Genomic DNA, 27971 nt, shown 5'->3' with positions numbered 1-27971 from the left:
TAGCAACTTCACTGCTTCCCATACTCAACTTACGTATAGGTAAACATTTTTTAAAAGAAAAACTAGTAACCACATGTCTCAGTGCAAGGATATTAACTTTTTTGGTTCAGTTACATCATTAGAGTGGCTGTAACATTTGACAATAACTTAGTTTTATCTATTCATTACATAGTTTAAAACAAAACCAGATGAAATCAGAAAAAAACATTAAGTATATAATCTGTATGGCAAGTAAGGCAGATAAAAATTCTCAAGACTGTGCCAATAGGAAGAATACCTACTAGTTCATTACAGTTAAGGCAACCCCATCTATGTCAGTCATAATCTGTGAGCTGCTGGAATTAAATTGATTGGCTCACTGATCTTCCTCTTCTTTACTGCACCACCCACTTCCTCCTGGCTAAATGCAAGGTCCACTTTCTGTACCTGCAAGAGTCAACAAAGAAAGAGATTGGACAGAGCTGTAATATTAAAACGTGGAGTAAAAACAGTCTAGAGGCTGGAAGATCTGTGACTGAGACTGCTTCTACATGGAACATCCGCATATTGTCCCCTATCATCCGCTTTCTGTGTTTTGCCTTGCTTTGCTGAAATCTTTCTCAAACCTTGTTTATACGATCTTTTTTGAAAGATCACAGTCAAAGCATGTCTATAGACTGGGGATGGAGAGGTGGCATTTTTTTCAGGCCCCACACACATCCGCACCATTTTCTTTACCTCACATTCCACCCACCACTCGCCATTGCCCCTGCTATTAAAGGGCTTTAAAACAAATCCATAATTCACGGATGATGACATATCTTATGAGGAAATAGAGTAAGATTTCACCAATATGAAAATACCAACCAGTTCTATTTTTCAACATCTGAGTCAAGTGGGATGTAGAAGTCCTGAATGGGTGCCTCAGGAAGGTAATGGATGAGGTAATGGGATGGATGAGGGCCAATAAACTGAAGTTCTGTCCAGACAAGACTGGGGTAATATCGTTTAATGGCAGAGCCACTCAAGGACTGAGGAGTCAGCTTGTCTTGGAGGGAGTTGCACTTCCCTGAAGGAGCTGGTTCGTAGCTTGGGAGTTCTACTGTATCCTGGTTTACAGTTTATGGTTGCAGGCTCAGGTTTCCTTCCTGGCACATAGAACCTTTATTCATTTTGGGCCAATTACGCACAAGGCGTTTGCTGCATGGTGGAGGTGAATGTCTGCTGGAGCAAGATTTCTTGTACAGACATATTTCCTCTAGCCCCACTTTCACTTTCCACTCTCTCCGTGGCAAACAAATCAACTTCTAGCACGATTTTTAATTTTGCTTCGCTGCCAAAGTGGGACAGATTTGCCAATGGGCACAGCTTTGCCCCGGACGTCTTCCCTACGTTGACAGCCAGTCAGCATAGTCTTAACCCCCCAAACACACTCCCTCATGCTGCTTTGCATGCTTCCCCCTTGCCCTGCTCCCTGTTGCTGACTATTCCCACTTCTTGTCCTGCTGTATCATTTTTATTGCCTGTGGCCTCCTTGCTCCTGCATATCTTTAGATCATAGAACCATAGAGTTCTATAGATCATAGAACCATGGAGAACCATGGAAGAGACTGAAAGAGTCATCAAGTCCAATCCCTGGGCATTCAGGAACACACAATTAAAGCACTCCTGACATATGATCATCCAGTCTCTGCTTAAAAACCTGCAAAGGAGGAGACTCCACCACTCTTTGAGGCAGTGACTTCCACTGTCCAATAGCCCTGACAGTCAGAAAGTTCTTCCTAATGTTTAGGTGGAATCTCTTTTCCTACATCTTGGATCCATTACTCTGTGTCCTAGTCTCTGAGGCAGCAGAAAACAAGCTTACTCCCTCTTTGACATGACATCCCTTCAAATATTTAAACATAGCTATCATGTCCCCCCTTAACCTTCGCTTCTCCAGACTAAACATCCCCAACTCCCAAAGTCTCTCTTCATAGGAAATGGGTTCCAGACCTTTTACCATTTTGGTTGCCCTCCTCTGGATATTCCAGCTTGACAATATCCTTCTTAAATTGTGGTGCCCAGAACTGAACAGAATACTTTAGGAGAGGTCTGACCAATGCACATTAGAGTGGTACAATTACTTTCCCCGATCTAGACACTATACTCTTGTTGATGCATCCCAGAATTGTATTGGCTTTCTTGGCTGCCATATCACACTGCAGACTCATGTTCAGTTTGTGGTCTACTAAGACTCCCATATCCCTTTCACATGTACTGTTGCCATGCCAGGTGTCACCCATCCTATATCTGTGCATTCCATTTTTTCTGCCTAAGTGTAGAATCTTACATTCATCTCGGTTAAAATTCATTTTGTTAGTTTTGGCCCAGCTCTCTAATCTGCCCAGGTCATTCTGAATCCTGCCCCTGTCTTCTAGGATATTAGCTACCTCTCCTAATTTGGTATCATCTGCACATTTGATTAACATGCTCTCTATTTCATTATCCAAGTCATTGATCTTTAGATAATAAAACCACAAATAACCATATGGATAGATCGAGAAATCAATAATAATACTTAAAGATGTAAAAAATAATAAGACTAATGGATCAGTCCAAACACCTGATTTGCCCAACATTTGATCAACAAACTGGGACATCTCTAGTCTCGTGGTTTTATACACAAGCAATCAGTGATTCCAGATCACACAGGGAGTTTTCTGGACAGCAGCGAGGTCCCTCACTGCAGTTGCTGCACTGCTGGCAGTGCCATTGAAAATAGTGTGGAATTACTTTATGCCATGTCCAGCTAGCTTGTCTTCTCTTACTGGGAGTAGCCCTCTAGGGGCTTACCAAAACATGTGTCGGTAAAATCTTTTAGGGAGATGTCAGGGATTGACTTTCTGCATGCAAAGAAGATACTCTACCACTGAGTCATGTCCCCTCCTTAAATGATTAGTCTATTAGCTGAGTGTTGTGAACCTGAGATCTTCTACATGTACTCTACAAATGAGCCATTTTCTTGTGGAAGGGGTGCAGGTATCAGTATGATGGGAATGAAATGGGCAGCTGCTTCCTCTTCCTCGCTTGCAATGGCTTTGCTGTTAATTGACCACAGTGTGAGTTCATAAGGATTTCCTCCCTGACTAAACAGCCCAATCTTGGTTTCCAGCTGCAGATGCTTCTTCACATCCTGCTCCTTCGGACTTGTAATGATGCCCCATATTTAGGGGATGCTGTAACCACTGTTGCCAAGTGGTGCCACAGCACTGTGTCACTGCAGTTGTCTTCCTGTTCCTGGCTCTCAAATAAGCCCCACCCCTCCACAATTTTACTTTATGATGATTAATAATAAATCTAAGAAAATTACATTGAAGAAAACTTTGGTCAACATTTTATGCAGAATTTTGAACTTCTGAAAACATCAGCATTGCACTACTTAACTCTATTTAAGTGAGGCCCCATGTGGATATTTCCCATGCAAGCATATTGGTTGCTTCTGTCAGCAGTAAACAGTTCTACAGTCTAACATAGTTGCACAGCGGCAACCACACTGACCACATTTCCTTTGTAGCTATGTTGCTTTCAAGGCCTGGGCTTTCTTCTAGGTTTTGCATAAATATTATTTTACCTTAACTTAAAAATAAACTATTTTTATAGAAGGTCAGGAAACCTCAGATGGTTACAGAGCAAATAGGCCTAAGAGTGAGTATAGACACTATTATAAGGAAGGATCTGTTCCCACAGCTTTCTGTTATTGTTGACAATCTGCAGTGATATCTTCACACAGTTAAAAAGGGGAAGAATGTAATTTGATTGGAGGGACCATCTTGCTGCATAGGGAAATAAGCACTTTGAAAAACTATTTTAAAAAAGATCAAGCACTGGGGGTCAAAAACCCACTGACACCAAGTAAATATCATGAGTAGGGACACCAGTTTGTGGCTAATGCATGGTCAGCTCAAGATATTTTGATGCTCGAGACAGAAAATCCACATAGCATCCCTACACACCCAGCAGTTAACATGGGGAATAAAATGTACTTCAATGCAAGTCTCACTGAAACGATTAGGAGTTATTCTGGTGCCAACAAAATTAACAAATCTCTTCAGGCACAATCTACTGAGATTTTTTTCTCTGCAAGCTTCTCATACATAAATAGAAATGGAAGAACTGCCCATACAGCTACCATTTGTTCCCATAGTTTTGTATATGAGAACTTTCAAATGAATAGTACCTACTGGGCTAGATTGTCACATTTCCCAGCAATCCTCAAATTCATATGATAATAAATGAAACCTAGTTTTTCCAGCAGGAACATGCTGTCATAATTGTAAATCTAATTTTCTTATTCCTCTCCCTTTTTCATTTGCTCACTGTATAAAGGTTTTGATTTAGAGATGCAATTTCCTGTTCCTAAGGGCCTGAAATTTGAACTCCTGAAGTTGAGTTATGCTGAATCATAGCATAAGTCTATTAATGTCAGCACTGCCCACTCTTACTGGCAGAGGCTGTCCTAGTAAAGGTATTTTACCTGACCTACTACCTGATCCTTTTAAAGTGGAAATGCTGAGGATTGCAAATGGGACCTTCTTAATCAAAGCAGATAGTTTATCAGGTTTAATCCTGGATCTGTGTGTGTGTGTGTAAATGAAATTCAATAAAGTTTAACAAATTAAATTTAGGAGCAAAGAACTAAATGTGTGACCTAGTGATGAAAAATATCTTGCTAAGCATTAGTAGTGCTAAGAAGCAGGAAGGAAACTGAACATAAGGCAACCATGCAATCTTGTAGAACCCAAGGCCAATTTTACGTAGTAAAATCAGAATTGCATACAGGAGATGGGAAATAATGCAGTAGTGTGGTAGATAAAAGCATATGCTACAAGACCCCCACCCCACCCCACCCCACCTCAAATATCAGCCTAGTATCATTGTGCTTAAGAGAAAGTGCTTATGAGTTGAAGCCACAACTATTCTGAATGGAGGAGCTGTGGATCAGTGGTAGAACATCTGGTTGGCTTGCAGAAGGTCCCAGGTTCAACCTCTGGCAACTCCATTAAAATATCTGGCTGAACATGATGTGCAGGACTTCAGCCTGAGACCCTGGAAAGCCACTGCTAGTTTGAGCAGACAGTACTGACTTTCATGGGCCAAGGGTCTGATTCAGTATAAGGCAGTTTCATGTGTTCAGGTACATATTCAAAAGTCAACAGAACTCAATAGTGTGCCCTTGGGCAAGCCACCTGTCCCTTCTGCACGGGCCAGTAAATCCTGGCTGGGGACGGGAAAAAACCTGTTTCATGGGGGAACTTCACATGGCTCTCGCCCCTAAAGTGAGGCTGCCCCGTGTTAACCCACCCCAAAAAGTTTTTTTTGAGAATCACGTTATCCACGATTTTTTTCTTTTTACCTCACATTGCAGTCGCTTGTGAGTGAGTGGCTGGCAGGGATGCACTTTAATCAGACGCGCTTCCCTGTGCTGTTGAGGTCCCACCTCTCCTCTGCATAGCCCCGCAGGGTCTCAGGGACGGCAGAAGGCTGTGGGGGTCCATGCCTGCCTGCCCACATAGCTACGCAGTGGAGGGAGGGAGGTAACAAAAAAAACCCTGCGGCGCCGTCCGAAAGTACGAGAGCAATCCCACTATTGTTCTGCGGGCTCCATTCGCTGCCTGCACGGAGGCATGCGAATGGGAAAACAGGAGCAAGGGTTACTTTATCCCACCTGCAACCTGCTCTCCCTGTGCTGTGCGGAAGGGGCCTCTGTCTCACAATCTTCTGTCTATAATGAGATGATAATATTGCAAGTCTTTAATATAGACTTGTTGGAAGACTGACAGGTCCTCTGATCTGGGGAGCCAAATAACAATTCTGCTCATCCACTGTGGATAAGACAAGAACAGATGACTGAATTGTCTGAGCAGTATAAATTCCAATCTGCATTCAAACTCTTCTTCCGAATGGAGTAAACACACACAAACCTACGTCTCATTAGACGTGGGGAAGGACTGTCCCCATACTCAAAAGTCTGATGCTCTACCGACTGAGCTATCTGGGCACCTACATTACATACATTAAGCAGCATAGGCCAGGTCGCAGGGAGTACCAAAAGTGCCAAGTTACTCTGGAAAACTTTCAAATAAAAACACAGTACCTTCCCATTTGGTACTGTGGATTAACAGGAGCAGCAGCAGACTTCCCCCAAGTATTTCCTCTTGCTCCATTTACCTTTGAAACAATTGGGAACATTCCACATAGGACACAATCCACCAATGCACAATCAAGTCAGGTGCAAAGCAGGAAAGTGAAATTAATTTTTTGATAGGGCAGCAATAGAGCTGACCCCAAGTTGGAAGAAGTTGGGGTAAAAGAGAGATTGAAACTGACCCCACCTACTACTTTTGGTACTTGGCAATAAGCCACCAAATAATGCAAATATGGACAGAAGAACTTCCAAGTGGATTGCATTTTGAGGCAAATCCAGATTTGTCACTATGTAATGTATGAAATAACCACTGAAAAGAAATGAAACAGTGAGCTCTGGACAGTTTAGGTCACATTGCTCTGAATATTTGAGAAATGTTCTTGGAAGTTTCTATTTGATACAGTACAGTGATAATAAACAGATAAACTGCTGCTTTTAAACGGTCGAGATAATGTCTGTCATTTTTTAAAAAATCAGATTGTCAGCTAGGGCTCCTCAAGTGAGAGGTTTCTATCTCATAACAGTTTTCAGAGCTTTAGTTCTTCTAAAATGTCTTCAGAGTAGGAAGAGATAGATCATGAATTGTTAAGGCTGAATAATCAGTAGAAAAGTGGATGATACATAAATAAAAAGTAGTTTATGTACTCAAAAACCATCACATATATTCATATATCAATTCTTACAAAAGCCCTATAAAGAAGTTTGGTACTGTGCTAGAGGCCTAAAAAATTCACATTTGGTGGCATGGTGAGAAGGCAAAGGTTTAGTGGAAAGATGTACTTTGAAATTGGTAAACTTATTGGATATTCCATTCTCTGTATTCTTATTTTAACTAGCTCCAAGGGGGCGGGTGTGTGCGATGCACCAGGGGGGCGCCCCTGTGGGACATGGCGGGGCCTGGCGTGGCAGAGGACACACCACTGCACCAGGTGCTTTCCCCCCTTGCTACACCTCTGTTCTATGTGCTTGATTGGCAGAACATTCACAACATCAGTGATTCTTATCATAAAATGGCCTTTGCTATGCTGCTGTGACATTAAAATGGTTGCATGAATAGGCTTTTATCACACACTTATATCAGGCTGCAAAAAAACTGGTGAAGAACGAGGTTTCCTGAACATGCAAATACCTCCATTTTTTACCAGATATGGCAATGGAGAGAAAAGGGACAGTGAAGCTATTCCTTCATGGGCAATGCTTTCCTATCAAGAATCTCCACAGATTTTTATGTATTTACATCATTAGAAAAGTGACTATGCAAGAAAGGCATTTTCATCTCAAGATCCGCTCCCTGGATATTTGTTGTCTCATAACCTTCCTTTTCACACAGACAATGATTTTGCACATCCCTGAATCACCACAAACAGGGTTAATCCTTTGTGTTTCTACCCTGTTTCTTCTTGGAGATTGCATCGCTCTCAGAAAACTAACAATTTCTGGCAAAGGGTGGAGGTGATCATTCTTGGGCCGGGGTGGGGGGGGGGGGGAGGAAACTGAAAAAAATTCTGAGACTAACAGGCAAACTATATATATTTGAAGTAATACCCTAATCCTTTTTTAAAAAAAGCTATTTATATAGGGGAGTATTTATAGTAAAGATAAAGCCAGAAAGGGGGTGCTTTGCCAACCATCAATGGCTTTTCCTAGCCAGGATTCCAAATGCATGCTTATCTTTGCAAACAAATCTTACAGGGGGAAAGCCACTGAGAGAAGGGAATTTGGAGCAGAGAAATGGTTGGTGGGGAAAATGTTAATCACTCCTCTTCACAATTGCTTCTGAATTCACTGTTCCTGAGGTAGCTTTGATTTTTAAGAAAAAACATATTGAAGTACTGTATTGGACATATTATCAAATAACATGTTCTTTGGTTTACTAGACTTTACCCTAGGTTGCAAGGAAAAAAGAGTAAGGCCATCCTGATATATTTTGAGAATTCTCTTGCCTGCATTTTGCTGCACTTAAGTACAATCTGAATCCATGTTTCTGACTCACAGCACTTTGTCCAAAGTTTTGTTATGTGATTTTTTTATTACTTCCTCTCTAATTCCATTGAAGTATGCACTAATTATTTATGTGCTTTGCTTCCTTTCCTAAGTGAAACAATAGGAAGGGAAAGTCCCTTTGATGAGGAACAGAATGAATGAATCATTGAAAAAGTAATGGCATTTCCAGGCCAGTGGCCTGTTTTTGTCTAGTGATCTGATTTCCTTTTTCCTTGAAGTGGCCACATGATTGTCTCTGCAAAAAAGAAGAGATCAGTTTTGTTGCCGATAAGAAATGCCAGTGAAAATGAGAACAGATAAGTTACTTTGGTACAAGAAAGTAGAGGGGAACATGTATTCATTCCCACTCCTTGCTGTTAGAGGTGTCCTGATATTCCCTTGAGATCTGGAGCATGGAATGAGTCATGCAACTTTACTGATCCAGATAGTCCTACTGTGCATTCAGTGAGTCAGCATATCTGGACTGTTGATTCAAAGAAGTATGAGCTGATGTGAACAAGCTTTTAAACTCAAAGATAACTCCCTCTAGCAATTTTCTTGTTCCCCTTTTCCAGAAAAAGTAGCTTTTTGTTTAAAAAAAATCTTGCCAGAAGTAGCACAGGAATACTTTTTCTCATACCCAGGTCCTTATTATCATCTTTATCTTAGTAAATCCTGTCCCGTTCCTTAATCTGTGTAGTGGTTTTTTGAAAAATTATAGATGTAACCTTTTGGTATTTTGATCCATGAAGATTTATTCATTTATTTTGTTATATCTATTTATATGTTACTATTTTTAATAGGCAGGCAGGCAGGCAGGCAGGCAGGCAGGCAGGCAGGCAGGCAGACAGACAGACAGATAGATAGATAGATTCGCTACCCACCTAACCTCTGAAGGCAGGGGCATAGAGAGCAAGACTTAAGAGACAGATATTAACCGGCAGGCTTGATAGTATGGGAGGAGACGGTCCTTCAAGAATTCTGGCCTTAAGCCATCTAGGATCTTAAAACAAGAACAGGTACTTTGCATTATGCCTGGAAACAGATAGGTAACTGGTGCACGTTTTTCAGCACCGGGGTGATACAATCCTTGTAACCAGCACCTGAAATTAGTTCGGCTGCTGCATTTTGGCCAACTGAAGTTTCTAAATTGTTTTCAGTGGCAGCCCCACAGAGAGTGCATTTTAGTAATCTTACTTGGATGTGATCAGAACATGGAGGATTGTGGCCAGATCATGTTTTTTCAGAAATGGCCATAGGTGGTGAACCAGCTACGACTGACAAAGGTGCTGCATGCCATTGAGAAGACCTGAACCTCGATCTTTAGGCCAGGATCCCATAATACCTCCAGGGGGTGTGCAACCCCTTCCAGAACAGTCCAGCTCTGCAATACCTAAGAAGCTTCTCCATTGATCGATAGCACCTCAGTCTTGGAACATTCATGAATCTCTACAGAGAATCAGGACTCCTTACTCAGAGTTGAAAATAAATGAGGCATTTAACAAACTGATAGGATCTTTGCATTAACCACCCCTGTAATACGCTTTCACACATGTATTCATTCTAATTCCTTCCCAGAAGGCAAGTTTCTACCTCACACTAGCACCATCATGTGGCTCATGTGATTATCAGCCTTCGAGATAAGACATGAAGTCTCTGCACATTTCTGGATTACAGTAAAATATGCCATAAACCCTTTCAGTAAGGAGAGGGGTAATTGAGCAACAAGTCTTGTCTCATTAAAACTGACTCTTTATGCTTTAAGCTACTTATGCATGGAGCAACTTTTTTTTAGTTAAGACACTTTATTATCAACAGCAGCTATCGCTCCAGAAGGTCCAGCATTTTTCTACATTCCACTGCACAAAGATTTTTTAAACATTTTGTTTGGTGTGTTAATGTGACATAATTTATAAAGTAGCTGGGCTCCAAATGGGGAAAGAGAAAATAAAATCTCATTCTTCAAGTGCCAGAGAGCCAGCTGATGTGACTCACTTAGGACTGTTCCAGAACGCAACACTTTACTTTGCAAGTTACATTTTGCTGTGACTGCCAACATAACTCAGCAGCAAGAGGGCTTCCAGATGTTGGGGTTCCCTGCATTTTCCCTCCCTCGGTCCCCACAGGGACAGGGACCGCCAGAGGGCTTTTTCTGTTTTTTTTTAACTAGTAATTGATGTAGTGATATACCATTATATCAGTATGTTGCTATGCCAATTACCAATTTTTAAAAATTGTCAAAAAGTCTCCTCACTGGCAGGAAGAATGAATGTTGCCAGCATTGATGAAGACAAAAAAAGGTGCCATGTAGACAAGACTAGAAAATCAAGACTTTCCCACCTACATTGCAGGCATCCAAGCTTTACTGAGATCTTTTGCAAAACTTTGCAGCAAACCATGGTTGAGCAAGATAATAGTAAAGCTGCGGGAGATGTGGGAGGTATACAAATGCACTACAGCGCTGTGTGAAAGTGGGGAAGAAACCTGCTTTCCAGCAGCATTGAACGTGGAGCATATGTCCCAGGTAGGCCTCTGCGGTCGGCAGAGGCCAATTTACTGGTGTCCCTGGCCCCTCCAAGATGCGGCTAGCCCCTACCTGGGCCAGGGCTTTTACGGCTCTGGCCCCTGCCTGGTGGAACACCCTTCCATCAGATGTGCGGGCCCTGCGAGACCTTAGCGAATTCCACAGGGCCTGTAAAACAGTTCTGTTCCACTGGGCTTTTGGTGAGGCCAGCCGCGGATTCCCCCTCCAGGATGCCCCTGTGTTGTGTGCCATTCCATCATTGGCACGCCCAATATAACATCTAATTTACACTGCTGCCCCTGCCCGGCCTTGGGATCGGGCGCCACACTTTTATAATCTTGTTGTACTGTATTGTACTGTATTGATGCTGCTACCGGTAGGTTTTATGAACTCTGTAAATTGTTTTTAACTTGTTTTTAATTTATTTTATTATGTGTAATGTTGTTTTTGGCCTATTGTGTGAAATACTGTTTTGGGCCTGGTTTACACCGGCCAGAGCCCTTCGGGAGTGGGTGGTTAAAAAATTTAATATATTAATTAATTAATTAATTAATTAATTAATTAATTAATTAATTAACCAACTAACTAACTAACTAACTAACCCATGTACAGAAGGTCTTAGTGATACTCACCTGGTGATATGTTTTAGCACCAAATACTGTTTCTGGATTTTCTATTCCGGTTTTCCTAGCGGCTTCTGAAACATAAATATAATTGAGGTTGCAAATCATCACATTGGCACCAACCAAAATGCCATAAAACAATGTGCAAATCTTTGGATTCTCCAGAATTTTTCATGAGGGTAGATGGGTGGGTGGAAATGCTCCAGGTCATAATCTAAAGGCCTTATCTTGTAAACATTCTGTGTGAAAGGCTTAGCAGGTTTTCCTTGCTGAAGAAAACAGTTAGGCACCCTTGAAAAAAAATGAAAACACGAGTACATAGGTGATGGAGCAGGATATAAATCCAACCAAATAAATAAATAAATAAAATTGTTGCAATAAGGACCTGGTTTTTTGAAAAGTAGGATTGCTACCTGCTCTCTTTGGATCCAAAGACAAAACAGCCTTGCAACCTGAATCTACATCGTCTTCAAGTATGCTCTTTTTATCCAATTTCTTGTTAATGGCCTGAAGGTCTTTCTGAAAAGCAAATGTTTAATACTCTGAGATTTTTTTTAAAACTAACTTCAGTGTACACATGAGTCTTCCTCTCACTTGAAAACGCTCCTATCCTAGCTTACAATGGCCCTACAGCTTGGCCCTACAGTAAATCCTTCCACCAGAATACTTTGTCTGTGTATATATTTGCTTCCACCCAACACTCAGGCTGATAACAGCAGCAGTCCCACACTATAACTGACCACTTCCCTCAGAGATGTTTAGTTTTTCACACAGTTAAGGCAGACAGCACTTAGCAGGAGCACTCAAGACTAAAAAGCCTCACAGATTTTTCTGACAGGGAGTTAACCTCCTCCTCCCCCTGCATCATATAGTTATTTGGCCAATCAGAGTGCAGGAGGCCACACTCAATCAGTTGACTCGCCTGTTCCTAGGACTTTCTACCTCACTCTGACTGCAAACAGCAACTGTTCTAGACAAAACTGCACTTTAAAAAATTCATATTTCCTTACAGTCCATCATAGGACTTTGGAACTCCTTCCCTGGGAGATTCTTCTGTCTCCCTCTGTCCTGCCTTTTTTGGTGTATCCCCAGTAAAACTGAGTGCCCCTGCTCCCTGGTTGTGTTGTTTGTATGTCTATATGTTTTTGTTGTATTGTTATATATATTTACATATACATTTTAAATGTGGTTTTGATGCTTTAAATGTTTTAATGCTTTGAGGTTTGCTGCACTGGGGATACTTTCAGATTGTAAGGCGACATAGAAATTTTAAATAATCAACTAAATGTTTATTTTTAAAGAATGTGCTTTTAAGAATTTCCTGAGCATGACACCTTAGTGCGGTTCTCCTCTTCCTCCTCACAGTCTAGTCCTTCATGGGAGATCTCAGTTGAGCCACTCTCTTGAACTAGGCTGTTCTCCAGCATCCCCATTCTTTTGCTCTCAGTTGTAACTCTCACTTTCAGAGCATGAAATCCAGTGGCAACTGATCCTACTTTTAGGTTCACTGGGTTGCCATCAAAAAGCAAGCAATCTGGTCTGCTACCTTCCTTAAAGCCAGGGGGCTGGTAATCATCTGGTGTGACTGCAAAAGATACATGCAATCCTACATTACACACAACCTTTAATCTGCAACAAGGGATAAATGCAATACCCACAGTAAGAACGTAGGTTGGAAAGAGGAAGAGAGAATACAAAAACAATAGTCCACTGGGTACGATGGCCACATGAGGTACCTTTATATCTGCATCTTGACTACAGTGCAAAGCATCAAGAAACAATGGAACACAGGTGATAAGTGGGAGTTGTTGTCTAAACTTTGTTGTGGCTTCAATGCTATCACTACAGTTGGCCAGAAACTAATATTGTTTCTACAAGTTCCACAAATAACTGATGATACACAGGTCTGATAGGACTTTGCATAGCCCTATGAAATTACTGATTGTTACCTGAGTGCTCAATCTGAGAATTTTATCTCAGACTGCCTTTTCATCCCTCGTTTTCAGATTCCATGCCAACTTGCCCCCAGGCTACCAGTTCTGACACACAATTTGATGGGAGCAGGTTCTCACTCTCTTTATTTCAGTGCTGTTTATTGATCACTAAATGGTCAGGAGGGAGGGAGGAGGGTGGCAATCTCATCACATACCATCATTGTAGTAGAAGAGCTTCATGGTCATGGTAATATCATTAGGAAGTGGTCCAAGATTCTGCATTAAGACATACAATTTGCGGATCAGCAGGATGCTAGCTTCCTTAATTTCCTCACTGTTTACTCTATTCATAATGTTCACTTGAGTGCTACAATCAAAACAAGACAGAAATCAAAGCTTGTCCCAAGCCACTGTAAAAGAATGAGAAACAGGGGTCAAGCCTCAATAACTGCTAAGAAGCAGGTTACTGAACCAAGCTACAGAAGCCCAGTGTAACCCATAAAACTAGTGTGCTTGTACACAGATACATGGAATTAGATGCAACTACTGTTGTTCTAGAGTTAAACAGCATGGTTGGGGTGGTCTTAGCCAACAGGAACAGGGGTAGCTGCCCCATGCTTAAGGGGGGGGCTCTTACCTCCCATAGTTCATCTCCCCAAAATGAGAGAAAAAGAAATAGAGTGGGTTCCTATTATCACTTGCAGCTGCCCCTAGTGATTCCTACCTACCTGATGTGGGGTGATATCCACCCCTACTTAGCCCCACCAAGGGAGGGGTGGTGAGAGATGACAGTGATTCTGGGGCTCCATTCTGGACTTTTAGCCAGGCCCCCTTGAGCACTGTGATGTATAGTTGAATGCTGGCAGTATGAACTACAAATATTGCACCAGATCAACAACAGCGTGCAACAATGCTACTACTAAACTGGTAACAGCTGCCATTGTAAGATGTAGTGTATCCATTTCAACTGCTATAGCCAACTACATTATTGCAAATAACTAACACCTCACATAAGCAGTCCATTCTCATGAATATGGCAACATCAGATCGATTAACTCATAGGAGATTGCAACTCCAATTCCTTGAAATGAAAAATTTCTACTAATAATCCAGTTCATAGAATGGGAAACATAATTTTGCAGTTTGCAATGCTGATATTTTATTGCTCATGTTACTAGGCCATCCACATCAACAGTTGCTTGCAAGAGTGGCCAGAAAATGGAACATGGGAACAACAGAGAGATATAGTAAGTCATTCTGCAACCTATAAAAGGGATGGAAGGGAATGAGATATGTACTAGAGGCATACCTCATTTACGTATGTGCCACCACAGAGCTACTTGCAGAGAACTTTAATCCTCTGAATAGATACACTGTGGCACATCATAGCACACTATTATGACAAGAGTGCAGCCCAAAAATGACATTAACAAGACGGCTTACCATCCACAGTATCACTCTCTAGTACATCAGAGAAAGCATGTGAGTTTGTTTGAGCAACTACCTATTTTACAGGAGTGGAGCGTCAATCTCTCTGGCATGACAGAAGCTAAAATAGAAAGAGTATTTCCAGCAGTAACAGGATCATTCTCCATGCCCCGGTTTCAAATACAGAACATCCACTGACACATACAGAATACAAAAGAGCAGCTGAGTCTTTTTCGTCACTCTAATGAGATAAATCAGAAAGAAAGACAGCCTTGCTGAGAGCACTGGGCAGTTGCCCAGAATTGCAAAACATATTGCTAATGCATGAATTACTGGAAGAAGGTATATTTCAAAAATACAGAGAGTTACTTACTAACACTTATTGCTAAGCATTTGAAGTTACACCTGTATGGATTTCCTTTAAAGAATGTGGGACTAATGCAGAGACAACTACATTTCCATCACAGAGACTATACTAAGATATAATTAGAGTGGGTTGAATGGCCTTCAGTGCATCTAAACATGAGAACTCGTCCATGACAGCCAGATGCAATTGATGCAGCAAAGATGACGAATGCATGACGAATTTTCCCACCTCAGAAAGTCCCTCCCCCAATCACTTATAAGTAAACTTACAGTCATTTACTAATAAGGATTCAAAAGCTGAATTGCCCAGGATAGGTTGTCTAAATGCTAAATATGTAGGGAATCCCTTTACAAGCTGAATTTCCACATAATTTCAGCCACATGAAATGAGTGGGAGGAGCATCTTATGCTGAGAAATTGTTACACTGGCACCTCTGCTAACACATCTCCCTTTGTCTGTTAAATCAGAAGACAGACTTGGCTAGCTCACTAGTGTGTCTCAGCCATGTAGCCTGATCCTGATTATGTACAAGTAAGTCCTTCTATGTTCGATAGGATTATGCCTTCGGAATTAATGGTTTTAACTCTTCAGCTGTTAATTGGATGCTATAATGAATTTACCAAACTGTTGTGGAGAATAAGAAATCAAGGACTGTAAAAACATGATATAAAAGATAAATAACAAAATAAAGGTCTGTGCACATGGCAGCATTTTCTTCATTCAAATATGTAAACATCTCTCTTGGTTTCTCCAGAAACAGTGACAATGTACCTAGAAAAATCCATCTGGGCTCCAGTCTTTGAGTATTTGAATTTGAACTGGTAGAGTTCTGTCACATGCTAGGGAACCAAAAAGAGAACAATTGTAACAAGTTATCACAACAGATATGCAGGGGTGAATCTACAGAACATGGTGTCCAGGGCAAGCACTGAAATTGTGCCCGACATCTGACACCCATCTTTGAGATAACTTTAGCATAATATCAGTTCAAAAACACAAGATCCTTACTATTTTAATTAACAAATTATTGCACTACATGAAAATTAATTATGACTACACTGCTCAATACATCCCGACTTCCTGAAATATACAACCACAATGGCATCTGCCCACAAAGAACTCAGGGAATTGTGGTTTATGGTATGGTACGAGGACTCCTTAGTCAAAGATCCCTTTGCAAAACTACAGTTGAAGAAGAAGAGTCTGGATTTATATCCCCCCTTTCTCTCCTGCAAGGAGACTCAAAGGGGCTTACAATTTCCTTTCCCTTCCCCCCCCCCCCAACAAACACTCTGTGATGTGGGTGGGTTTGAGAGAGCTCCAAAGAACTGTGACTAGCCCAAGGTCACCCAGCTGGCATGTGTTGAAGTGCACAAGCTAATCTGGTTCCCCAGATAAACCTCCACAGCTCACGTGGCAAGGTAGGGAATCAAACGGTTCTCCAGATTAGAGTGCACCTGCTCTTAATCACTACACCACACTGGCTCTCCCATGATGATATGATTGGGAACCATTACTGTTAACCAAATTTAAAACTGATGTTAAGTTTGTAAAGCAGGCATGCCTTTAATTCATTTGATTATTAGATTCTCGGATTAAGTATGATTCCTTCTTGCTGAGTGAACACCAGCAGGCAGGAAACACTTTATTTCTCCCCTCCACCCCGCCGAAAGCTCTTACTTTGGTTTCCGCTGCTCACACCCACCATTTTGTATGCTGCAGCAGTTTCCCCATGGGGGTTTCCTCTGCTTGTAGCTCATCTGTTTGCTATTTTTCTGTAAAAAGTAGATGAATAAGGTTTGTTTAGCCTAGCCATCATATGTCGTTTTTCCTTTTTTTATTTTGTGAAGCCACGACAACACAATTAAATCGAGAAGCCGCAGTATGTGCACGTTTGTGTTGCCGTAGCTTCGCAGATAATCCTCAAAATGAAAAAAGAAGAAAAAATGACACATGCACAGGATCACTAGGCTAAACAAACTTTATTCATCTACTTTTTACAGTGAAATAGCAAACAGATTAGCTGCAAGCAGGAAATTTCCACAGAGAATCTGCTGAAGCACGCAAAATGGCAGGCACCACTGTGAAAATGATAAGGGCTCCATGAAGCAGGCAGGAAAAAGGATCAATTTTGGCTAGCAGTGTTTGTGTTCTCCCGTGCTGTGGGAACACAAAATCCCAAAACAGATCTTTTTATAACATCCTAAAGATATTATGTTTATGCTGTGTGGAATCCACCAACAAAAGTCTTTCATTGAGAAGATATGAGGAAAAACGCATACCTCCACAGCAATGGAACAACATTAAATTTCTGATTAAAGAAAAAAAACCATGGCATAGGGCAGGAAGTTGAATAAGCACTGCTGGGAAATCCAGGCAGTGGATCAAGGAAATCAAGGAACTCAAGGAAAAACCTGCCAGGTGGAAGCTCCATTGCTGCAGAACTGTACTGCAGTTACGGCAGCAGTGGGGAAACTACACATGCCTGTCCATGTCTGGAGAACATCTCTATATACCTAACAACACTTGGGAATGATCCACACTCACACTTTGGATTGGCTCTTGTTTTGTAACTGGCCTCTCTTTGGCTCATTCCGCACACGCAAAATAATGCACTTTCAAGCTGCTTTCACAACTGTTTTTGCCATTCCGCACAGCTTCAAAGAGCCCTGAAAGCAGCTTGAAAGTGCATTATTCTGCGTGTGCGGAATCAGCCTTTGTAACATCCTCCATGTTTCTGTTGTGAACATAAACGTATAGGTCTAATGGATGTATAATGCATTCATCTGATGAAATGAGCTGTGACTCATGAAAGCTTATTCTGGATTACATTTTGTTAGTCTTTAAGGTACCATGGACTCCTATTTTATTTCATTCTAACTAGTAATAGTTTTTCCTCCTTGTGGACAGTCATATTCTAATCCAGCAGTGAGGATGTTAAATGGAAGGCTGGCTGCCTTGAACTCTCCTTCTGTGGCTGGCAGATCCGTTACTGGTAAAGATAAATGTAAAGTGTCATGAGAGGTATTCTTTTAATGGTAATTGGAGGCTTTAGAGAAGATTATTGGAAATGTCCCCCAATATTTGCCCCCATTGAGTAAGCATGTGTCATGTCTGTACATGTTGAAGAGAGCATATATTTTGATTCACTTAAATATAAAGCCATCATTTCTACAATATCTTGGATTCAGACATCACTAGACTCACTTCAGGTTCTTGGGGATTAGTATAGATCTGTTATGAGAAAGCAGACTGAATTAATATTGCCATTCCCTTTCCTTGTCACAATAAAATAAAAGCAAAATACAGTTAAATACAGTAAATGACAAACTGCAAAAATTACTGTAGGGAACTTTTTTTTCATTCTCCTTCCTGCACCTATAACCGTTGAATGAACTGAACAAATTGCGAAAACTTTCAGAACTGTCTATAATACCTATCTTTGCCTCAATCAAGCAGTTTTCCATTAACTCAGTTTCTATTCAAATAATTCAACACATTTTACCACCCACAATGATACCAGTGGTCAGTTTCCAAACCACCCACCACATAATGGCAATGCTTCCCCAAAAAATTAAGTTCTAACAGTACCTCTTAGCCCATTTGGAAATTTCAGTTGCAGAGCACCAAACTACAAACTGGTTTCAGGATTTTCTTAAAGGGGAGAGTCACCACCCTTTTTAAAACTTACCATGCAAAGAGGAGAAACTGCCTTTTTAATCATGATACAGGAAAATCAAAACTTATAATGCATAGACACCACTTTTAGCAGGCATTAAACTCCAAATATTGCTGGACATCCCAGTGGCCAAAAATTATAAGCTCCTTCAAATAATATATACTTTTCAACAGTTCTGATTCTGTCTGACAATACAGGGCTAAATAAATCCAGGGCACCTGGGAATACAGAGCTTGCTAAATCCAGGATGCCAAGACACCTAGACATTTCATTATGGTGCTTTGTATTTTCAGCAACAATTTCATTGTAGTGTCTCTGAGCAATCTTCTGAAGTACAATACTTATTCATCATTTCACATCAGAACATTTTGTTGTATGATATAAAAACTTCATGTGAGGTAAGGTATTGTCACTGGGGTGCTGTGTGGTTTCCGGGCTGTATGGCCGTGTTCTAGCAGCATTCTCTCCTGACATTTTGCCTGCATCTGTGGCTGGCATCTTCAGAGGATCTGAATCCTCTGAAGATGCCAGCCACAGATGCAGGCGAAATGTCAGGAGAGAATGCTGCTAGAACACGGCCACACAGCCCGGAAACCACACAGCACCCCAGTGATTCTGGCCATGAAAGCCTTCGACATGGTATTGTCACTGTTTCTGTAGATGTTAATTTTACATTATTCACTGGTAATAGATAAATTCGATCTTCTTTCTGGTCCCTGGGCATCACACTGAAGGGCAGAAGGCAGAGACCATCTTCAGAAGCTTTCAGAGCTAAATGTTTTCAGTGCAGGCACCAATTGCACATGCCTGGAGCATGCAGAGTTGCACTCATACTCAGCTCTTCACTGCAATGGCTTTTTATGCTTTCTGGTTCCAATTTTCAATTAAATGGATCTTTTTAAAAGAATAATTAAATTATGAAAAATTGGAGAGAGGTTAGGATTACAGTTTACATTTTTTGTGTAATAATGACAGACAGGTTACTGCTTGTTTTATACAATGCAGCAGTTTTCTCCATAGCTTTAATAAAATCAGAAGAAACTGTGAAGGGCTTAGAATTTATGCTAGCAAAAATGAGAAAATATGGTCATTAAAATACAAAACCTTAAAGGCTGAAAAATGCATCTGGCTCCTAAAAGTTTGGGCTGGCTCCTAAAGCTAAAGAACTATGCCAAGGTCATTTTTCATTTGCTTCTTTATTCCAGAAATCTCTAATACATTTGCTATATTCAGCACTTCATCCTATCAAGTCAAAACAAATGCTTAGGTGATGACCACAACACTAATTCAGAGTTTTGGTGTTTTGTTTTGTTTTGCTTTGTTTTGTGGTGATTCCTTGCAAGGGAGCGAAAGGTATCCCAACCCCAAATCTGAGATGGCAGTACATCACCATAGTGTGGCACCAACATAGCTACTCAGTTTCCTATTCTGTCTCAGTACAGATCTTATATTTAGCAAAAAGACTCACTTTCAAGGAGCCAAGAGCATAGCAATTTAATAGGAGTCCAGAGCAACAATGCTTATACCCACCATCCATGGTGCGGCATGCTGACTACAACCTTGTGTTAGCCACAGATGGAAAAAGTCAACCAAGACATATGGATGCGAGCATGCTTCCTCTATGTCCTACACAGATAGGGTTTGATTTCTGTCCTGCAAATACAAACTTTTTCACAAGGCAAACACACAGGGAAGGAACTGTGGCCACTCCAACTACATGCCTCCACAGGTCATTTGGCAGAGACAGTCACAGCAGCAGCAGCAGCAAGAGGAGGAGGAGGAGTTTGGGTTTATACCCCACCTTTCTCTCCTGTAAGGAGACTCAAGGTGGCTTACAAGCTCCTTTCCCTTCCTCTCCCCACAACAGAGACCTTGTGAAGTAGGTGGGGATGAGAGAGTTTCGAAGAACTGTGACTAGCTCAAGGTCACCCAACAGGAATGTAGGAGTGCAGAAACACATCTGCTTCACCAGGTAAGCCTCTGCCACTCAGGTGGAGGAGTGGGGGATCAAACCTGGTTCTCCAGATTAGAATCCATTGGCTCTTAACCACTACACCATGCTGGCTCTCAAGTCTAGGATCTATCTCCCACAAAAGTTCAGAGCTTGAGAAGGAGTTCTCTTTTCTCAAGGCAAAGGGAATGCCCACCCTATTAGCCCAAATTAGTCAATGGAGGTATGAGCAAAGGCAGAGCTTTCTCAGAGCATTCATGGGAATGTCTATCGTATGTGGAAGTAAAACTTGTGTCAGAAACCAAGATACTGACATTAAGTGTCAGGCTGAGACCTCTAAATCTTTACCCAAAACAGGCAAGAGTAGACAGAAGTGTCCCAGGGTAATGTTGACATTATTCAAACATAAAGTTTGCAATACTTACTGCCAAGACAGCCATATGGAGCTGTAGGGGGATGGGAATGGGGACAGAGAAACAGTAAAAATCTATACTTCATATAAAATGTAAAAAAACACAATAATTTGATGGTTAGACCAATGAAGAAATTGATGAATACTAATCACTTTGTTTAAGCCACTACAAATTTTTGCCATCAATTTTCAGCCAACCTATGGAAAATCCATACAGTTTTCAAGGCTACAGAAATTCAGAGGTGGTTTGCCATTGCCTGGCTTTGTGTAGCCACCTTGGTATTCCTTGGTTGTCTCCCACCCAATTACTGAACAGGGCTGACTCTACTTAGTTTCCGAGATCTGATGAAATCTGACGAGATCTGATGAAACTCAAGGAAAATCTGGCTTGTTTATATTAAGTGAAATATGATCTCACCCACTGATTAATGCTAAGGGCTAAATATCACATGATATTTGTCAATCCATATTTCAGATATGTTGAAGTTGGACTGTTCAGATCTACATTCAAGACACTGTTCAACCATCGGAACAGCCACTGTGCCGCACCCTTACCTATCTCACCAGATTGTTGTGAGGATAAGAGGGTTAGAAAACTATGTACCAAGCTGAACTACTTGAAAGAAAGTGAAATTAAAATGTGATAGAGCGCCACAAATGTACTTTAGATTCAAAAAGCAAAAAGCACAGGTTGGGGGGCACACGGACTGACCCTCAGTGTTTAACTCTCTCCTCTTTCTGGTATTGACTCCTTGACTGAAACTGGTTCTTCCAAGCTGCCCTGAGCCCTGGTAGGGAAAAGGGTAAGCATGTCTTTTTCTCTGGGTTGAAAGAATAGCCCAGGGAGCCCAATTTCTATTGAGCAAACAGGCAGAGAAAGAATAGTTTGATTTTTTTTACTCCCCCCCCCCCCCATCTTTTTCAGCACCAACATCCCAGTCTGATTTGCTCTCTACGGCTGATTTCTGAGGCTAAATTATACTCTGAGACATACAATCAGACCTCCGGGATCAAGTATAGTTTGGCCATTAAGCTTCAAGTCTGAATGATTCCTTCCTTTCTTGCATCATTTTTTTCGATGCCATTCAATCCTATGTTCAAGATGCATCACTGACACCTTGTGGCCAATTGGTTTAATGCATGCATTCAATTAAACAGATTTATTAAGTATATAATTCAGTTGTACCCACTATCTACCTTTATTAAAGGCCTTTCCATACCATGTTATGCAACTGTTAAAAGATGCTAGAGGAAAACAGACAATCCCAGCCCTGTGTTCTGTCTGCCCCAAGTGTTCGCCACTTATTTATAGCAAAACAGGTGGCAAAAAGCTCTGAATTAAGGGTGCAACTGCACATACTAAACTTTACATCAACTACACAATCACTTTAAAGTGTTTTTGTTAACACACTTTAAAATTAATTAAATGAACACTTACATAGTTCTTTTCCAGTGCATCAAAGCATCCCTGAATCCTAATGAGACAGAAAAATGTCTAGAATAAGAACATGTACAAAAGCACAACATTCTGCGCTGTCATAAGGCCTCTGGAGTTTACAGTTAACAGAATGAACAGCTTTTGGAATAATAAATAAGTAATGATACAGTAATTTCTGCCCTGATTCGGAGTTTTTACAGAGCCAGGGACCAACTATAAGCTCCTAAGATTTACTCCACATTTTCTTGTGCCTTACCATTTGACTATCTGCAGTGAACCCAGGCAGCTTTTATCTTCCCGGAGGATTTTTAGGCACATGTCTGAAAAGCACACACACACACACAAATAAATTTGCATTGTTGTTTTCCATATACCACACAAAAGCAGAATCCACTCCAATCCCAGGATTGTGGCATTCTGTACACCATGCTTACATCTATTTATTTATTTATTTATTTTATTATTTCGATTTTTATACCGCCCTGTCCCCGAGGGGCATCTGAAGCATAAGATAATTTTTATATAAAATCCCCAGAGATTTTCAAACAGACTTCATAACTTAAAATCTAGGGGCCATTTTACATGTTACTTTCAAGTGGATTTACTGTGTTTACAAACAACTACCTATTACAGCCCATCATATACCAGATAATTCTACTTGCACTTTGCATTTACTTATCCAGAATAGTACTTCCTAAAGTGACTCTATACTCATAGACTTCTTACCATCTAAATAGCGGGTTCCATAAGAGCTCTCTGGAAACAGCCCTCTGAGGTACGTTATACAGGAGACTGAAATTGCCAGCAGCCTTTTCATCAGACTCATAGACTGTTGCTCAGTAGCAACGCTGTTTGGAAACAGAACTGTCTCCTGAAAAGACAAAGATCTCCTATTGGTTTTAGAAGGCCAAGAAATAAATTAGAGGTTCATCCCCCCCCCCCTTTCAAATGTTTATTGTAGCCCCATGTTTTGTACCTTGGATGTTTTTGGCTTTGGCCCAGTGTGCACAAGTTGAGCAGTTGCCATATTATTTTAGTTAATTTTTTTCATGCGCTGTAGAGGACCTGCTGTAGAATCAGAAGCATTGGCTTAAAAAGAAATGAAATATACCCTACGTATGCCAGACCTGTACCCAGTATCTAATTTAATTATCACTAGTAAGAATTGGCTCTCAAAAACCAAACATTAGGATATTCAAAAGCAGGACCCTCACCCTTTCCTGAGCAGGCCAGTTATCTTTATAGGCTGGTATTAGGGGGCAAGGGGAGATTTCCAGTGCTGATGTGTTTTATTCTGACTACCAATTTATGATTGTTGTAAATCGCCCCTTGTCTGCATGGTGCTGTTTAAACTAATAACTCTTAGCATTCATTCAACACCTTAGAGAAAGTAAAAACATTCCACAGACACTGGTTGATTCCGCATGGGCCAAAAACAGCAGTGTGAAAATGGTGTGAAAATGGTCTAAAAGGGTTTTAAATGGTGTAAAAGGGTTTATACTGTTTTCACACCGTTTTCACACCACTCTTTTTGGCCCATGCGGAATCAGCCACTGACTTCTATCTCACAGAGGATTTCTGCTGCTGAAAAGAGGATGGTGTTTGATCATTCTCCCCTGCTGCTACAGACCTCCCACTTCTCCTTGATGCTGAAAGCAAAGGGTCCCTGACCCAGAGGATCAGCATTTCGGGAGGCACAGAATGGCTTCACACTATGTACAATTATTTTGCTGAAAGTGCATCAATACTGGCAACAGCTCTTGCTTTTGATCATTGACATGTGAACAACATATAAACTTTGGGGAACCACCGCCCGAACAGGACAAGTTTGTGGCTGTCTACATTTATTTATTTATTGCAGAACCATCTATGGTACAGATGGAATGTTTACCAAAAAAGTTTTTGGTTGTCTACATTTATTTATTTATTGCAGAACCATCTATGGTACAGATGGAATGTTTACCAAAAAAGTTTTTGGTTGTCTACATTTATTTATTTATTGCAGAACCATCTATGGTACAGATGGTATGTTTACCCAAAAAAAAGTTTACCGAAAAAATGGTATGTTTACCAAAAAAAATAATAAACACAGTGGCACTTTTAACAGCTAACGATATTTATTTAGAGCAAGCTGTCTTGAGTCGAAGCTCATTTCCTCACATGCATCACACGATAAATTTTTGTGAGTCTTTAAAGTGCCACTGACTGGACTTCTATTTTGTGGAAGGCTGGCATTAATGATAGGCAGGTTATCACAAAATGCCACGAGGAGAAAGGAGGAACTGTAGCCATGAGAAAGGCCTGTTCTAAATCATTCCTCCTGTACGAATCCCCTTGTGAAACAGAAAGAGCGGGACGGATGCACTTGCTATGCACAATGCATTAGGAAAGAGGTCGGAGGGAGAGAATTCCCAATCCCAAGAGTTTATTCTAGGATTAACCGTGCAATATACACGAAGAACAGCTGTGAAAATGGCCCCAAGAATGTGCAGAGACCGGTCCCTTCAGCGTTCCCGCTAAGGAATGGAGGAACGGTGCAAACTCCGCCCCACAAAGAAGCGGAGGAGGAGATGGAGAAAAGGGACAGCCCAGTTTCCTCAGAGCGGGATGACTGTCCCGGACCCGAGGCCGCCGTTTTCGGTCTTTTCCCTTCCCCGGCCAAAAGTGTGGCCCCGGGCTTTTAGGCGGGGGACGGAGAGGCTCCTCAACCTGAGGGGGGAAACGGGGAGGCAACTTTTCAGCGCCGCGGTCCGTTGCTGCTAAAAGGGAAGAGCCTCAGCCCGCTCCTCTCCTTCCCTCCGCCTCTCGCCCGCCTCCGTCAGCCCGCCTCTCGCCTCCTCATATTTCGATTTTTCTATTTTCCTTGTTCATTCACGGCAAGGCGGGTTTCTGCAGACAGGCGCTTGTGAATTTGGTGGCCCGGCTTTTGCTCTTTCGGAGGCTCTCAGTCTTAGAACGTCTCTCTGTTATAAAAAAAAAAAAAAATTCCAGTCATAATTATTGTGATTATGACTATGTCTCTGTGTTGTTATTACTACACCAAGGGGTGGCTTGCTTGGGTTGAATTAGCCCATCCCCTCACAACACCCCTGCTGCTTCATGGAGGATTCAAGCCCAGGTTGCTCGCCCCAATCCAGATCTGCTAGTCACAGTGAAAGCTAACTCCATCCTAGTTAGACTTGATTAGGAAACTATGGCTCTTTCCGCACATGCAGAATAATGCACTTTCAAACTGCTTTCAGTGCTTGTTGAAGTTGTGCGGAATAGCAAAATCCACTTGCAAACAGTTGTGAAAGTGGTTTGAAAACGCATTATTTTGCGTGTGCGGAAGGGGCCTATATTTATCCTATGTCTCTGTGTTATTACTACACCCTTTGCTCCAAGGGGTGGCTTACATTCAGAGGTGGGATCCAACCAGTTCTCAGTGGTTACTAATTTTTTCTGAGTGCTGAGAAAGAGTTACTAAAGCAACCTCCCTGCCCAATAGGGACTGGAGGTGCGTGTGTGCGGTGCCACCACTGTTTGAATCCTACCACCATCAGAACCTGTTATTAAAATTATTGGATCCCACCACTGCTTACATGTCTATGTCTATGTTATTACTACACTCTTTGCTCCAAGAGGTGGCTTACATGGACTGAATTATCCCATTCCCTCCCCCTCCCAACAACTCTAAGGCTTCATGGAGAATTCAAGGTCAGGCTGTTCGCCCCAATCCAGATCCGCTAGTGAAAGTTAGATTAGGAAACTATATTTATCGTATGCCTCTATGTTATTACTACATATATGCCTCTATGTTATTACTAGCCTATGCCTCTATGTTATTACTATCCTATGCCTCTATGTTATTACACCCCTTGCTGCAAGAGGTGGCTTATATGGGTTGAATTATCTCATTCCCTCCCCCTCCCAACAACTCTAAGGCTTCATGGAGAATTCAAGGTCAGGCTGTTCGCCCCAATCCAGATCCGCTAGTGAAAGTTAGATTAGGAAACTATATTTATCCTATGCCTCTATGTTATTACTACATATATGCCTCTATGTTATTACTAGCCTATGCCTCTATGTTATTACTATCCTATGCCTCTATGTTATTACACCCCTTGCTGCAAGAGGTGGCTTATATGGGTTGAATTATCTCATTCCCTCCCCCTCACAACAACTCTATGGCTTAATGGAGAATTCAAGCCCAGGCTGTTCGTCCCAATCCAGATCCACTACTAGTGAAAGCGAACTCCATCCTAGTTAGTTAGACTAGATTAGGAAACTGTATCTACTCTATCCTATCCAGAAAGGGAGTTTCTATAATGAATCAAGTATATTTGTTTGAATAGATGAAAGGCTCTGAGTAATTTTGTTCCTGGCACAAAGACTAGACGGGCTTTGCTGCACATAATAGCCTTTCAGCACATTCCTGAATTGCCAGATTTTTACATATACTTGAAAACAAAAACCTAACAGCAGTGGCGTATGGCTCTAGGGAAATACGCGTCCCCGGCTGCATGCTTTGGTCACGCGGGAGGTGGGCTCGATGGCCCTCCCTATTACGACGCGTAAAATGGGCAGTTTCCCTTGCACCATGCTTGTAGGCAGCACAGGAGCTGGGCACCCACCCTTTTCCCTGCCTGTAAGCCAAAGTTTCCTCGCTAACTCCATGTTGTAGGCAGCGCAGGGGAGTTGGGCAGCCCCTCTTCCCTGCCTACAAGCTGAGCGTGAGTTTCCCTCACGCCCAGCTTGTAGGCAGTGCAGGGCTAACAGATTGCTGTGAGCTCTCATTTCAAGAAAGAAATCTCTCTGGCTCTTTTCGATAAAGAGAGCATATTTATTTTAGACATTTATTTAGATGTTCTGAAAATCTTAATAGTCGGTTAACTGGTATTTCTTATTCTTTTAGAGTATGCTCTTGCAATGCTCAAGATATTGAAACCGTGCAGTGTACCCTCATGTCAATATTATCAGCGTCAGTGACCACAAAGGATTTTTTCCACTTCTCTTAAAACAGGAAGATAAAACTGATTATTTTTGTGCTCAATATTTGTTGGGAGATAAAAATCCTCATGTAACACTGGAGGTGGCAAAATGTTTGGTGGAATTTTTAGAAGTAAAAATCAGAGAACCCTAAAATCTGTATTTTGAAATGGAAATTGTATGTAAACTGAAAGAACAATTATTTTAGATGGTGAGATTGTCCTTTTTGGGGATCTATCTGCATATGGTTTGTTTTGTGTAAAGCTCTCATTTCATCCTTTCCTTATGCAGACTCATGGCAGTGGCTCAGAAGAACGAAAGAAAAGAAACCACCTCTCTCCAGAGTACGGCTCATTCCGCACACGCAAAATAATGCACTTTCAAGTAGCTTTCACAACTGTTTTTGCCATTCCACACAGCTTCAAAGAGCCCTGAAAGCAGCTTGAAAGTGCATTATTCTGTGTGTGCAGAATGAGCCTACGTGACTGAGGAGGAAAA

At 41.4% G+C, this 27971-nt stretch overlaps 1 protein-coding gene across 1 annotated transcript; it reads right to left on the bottom strand.

Annotated features, from left to right (window-relative positions):
* Positions 1-83: 83 nt before the first annotated feature.
* On the bottom strand, positions 84-23532 carry HORMAD2 (HORMA domain containing 2). The gene is made up of 12 exons (XM_048514676.1): positions 23482-23532; positions 23232-23376; positions 22762-22825; positions 22506-22542; positions 21081-21101; positions 18233-18259; positions 15797-15864; positions 13446-13597; positions 12631-12881; positions 11710-11815; positions 11306-11370; positions 84-426 (listed from the first exon to the last, which is right to left on the bottom strand). Exons 1-12 carry the CDS (start codon positions 23530-23532, stop codon positions 319-321), a joined length of 1095 nt encoding a protein of 364 aa, XP_048370633.1. The 3' UTR covers positions 84-318.
* Between the last annotated feature and the right edge of the window lie 4439 nt (positions 23533-27971).

Source organism: Sphaerodactylus townsendi, linkage group LG13 (genome assembly GCF_021028975.2).
Source record: "Sphaerodactylus townsendi isolate TG3544 linkage group LG13, MPM_Stown_v2.3, whole genome shotgun sequence".
NCBI classification, from domain to species: domain Eukaryota; kingdom Metazoa; phylum Chordata; class Lepidosauria; order Squamata; family Sphaerodactylidae; genus Sphaerodactylus; species Sphaerodactylus townsendi.
Note: the sequence above shows the minus strand (reverse complement) of the source record. Positions and strands in the feature narration are given on the sequence as shown.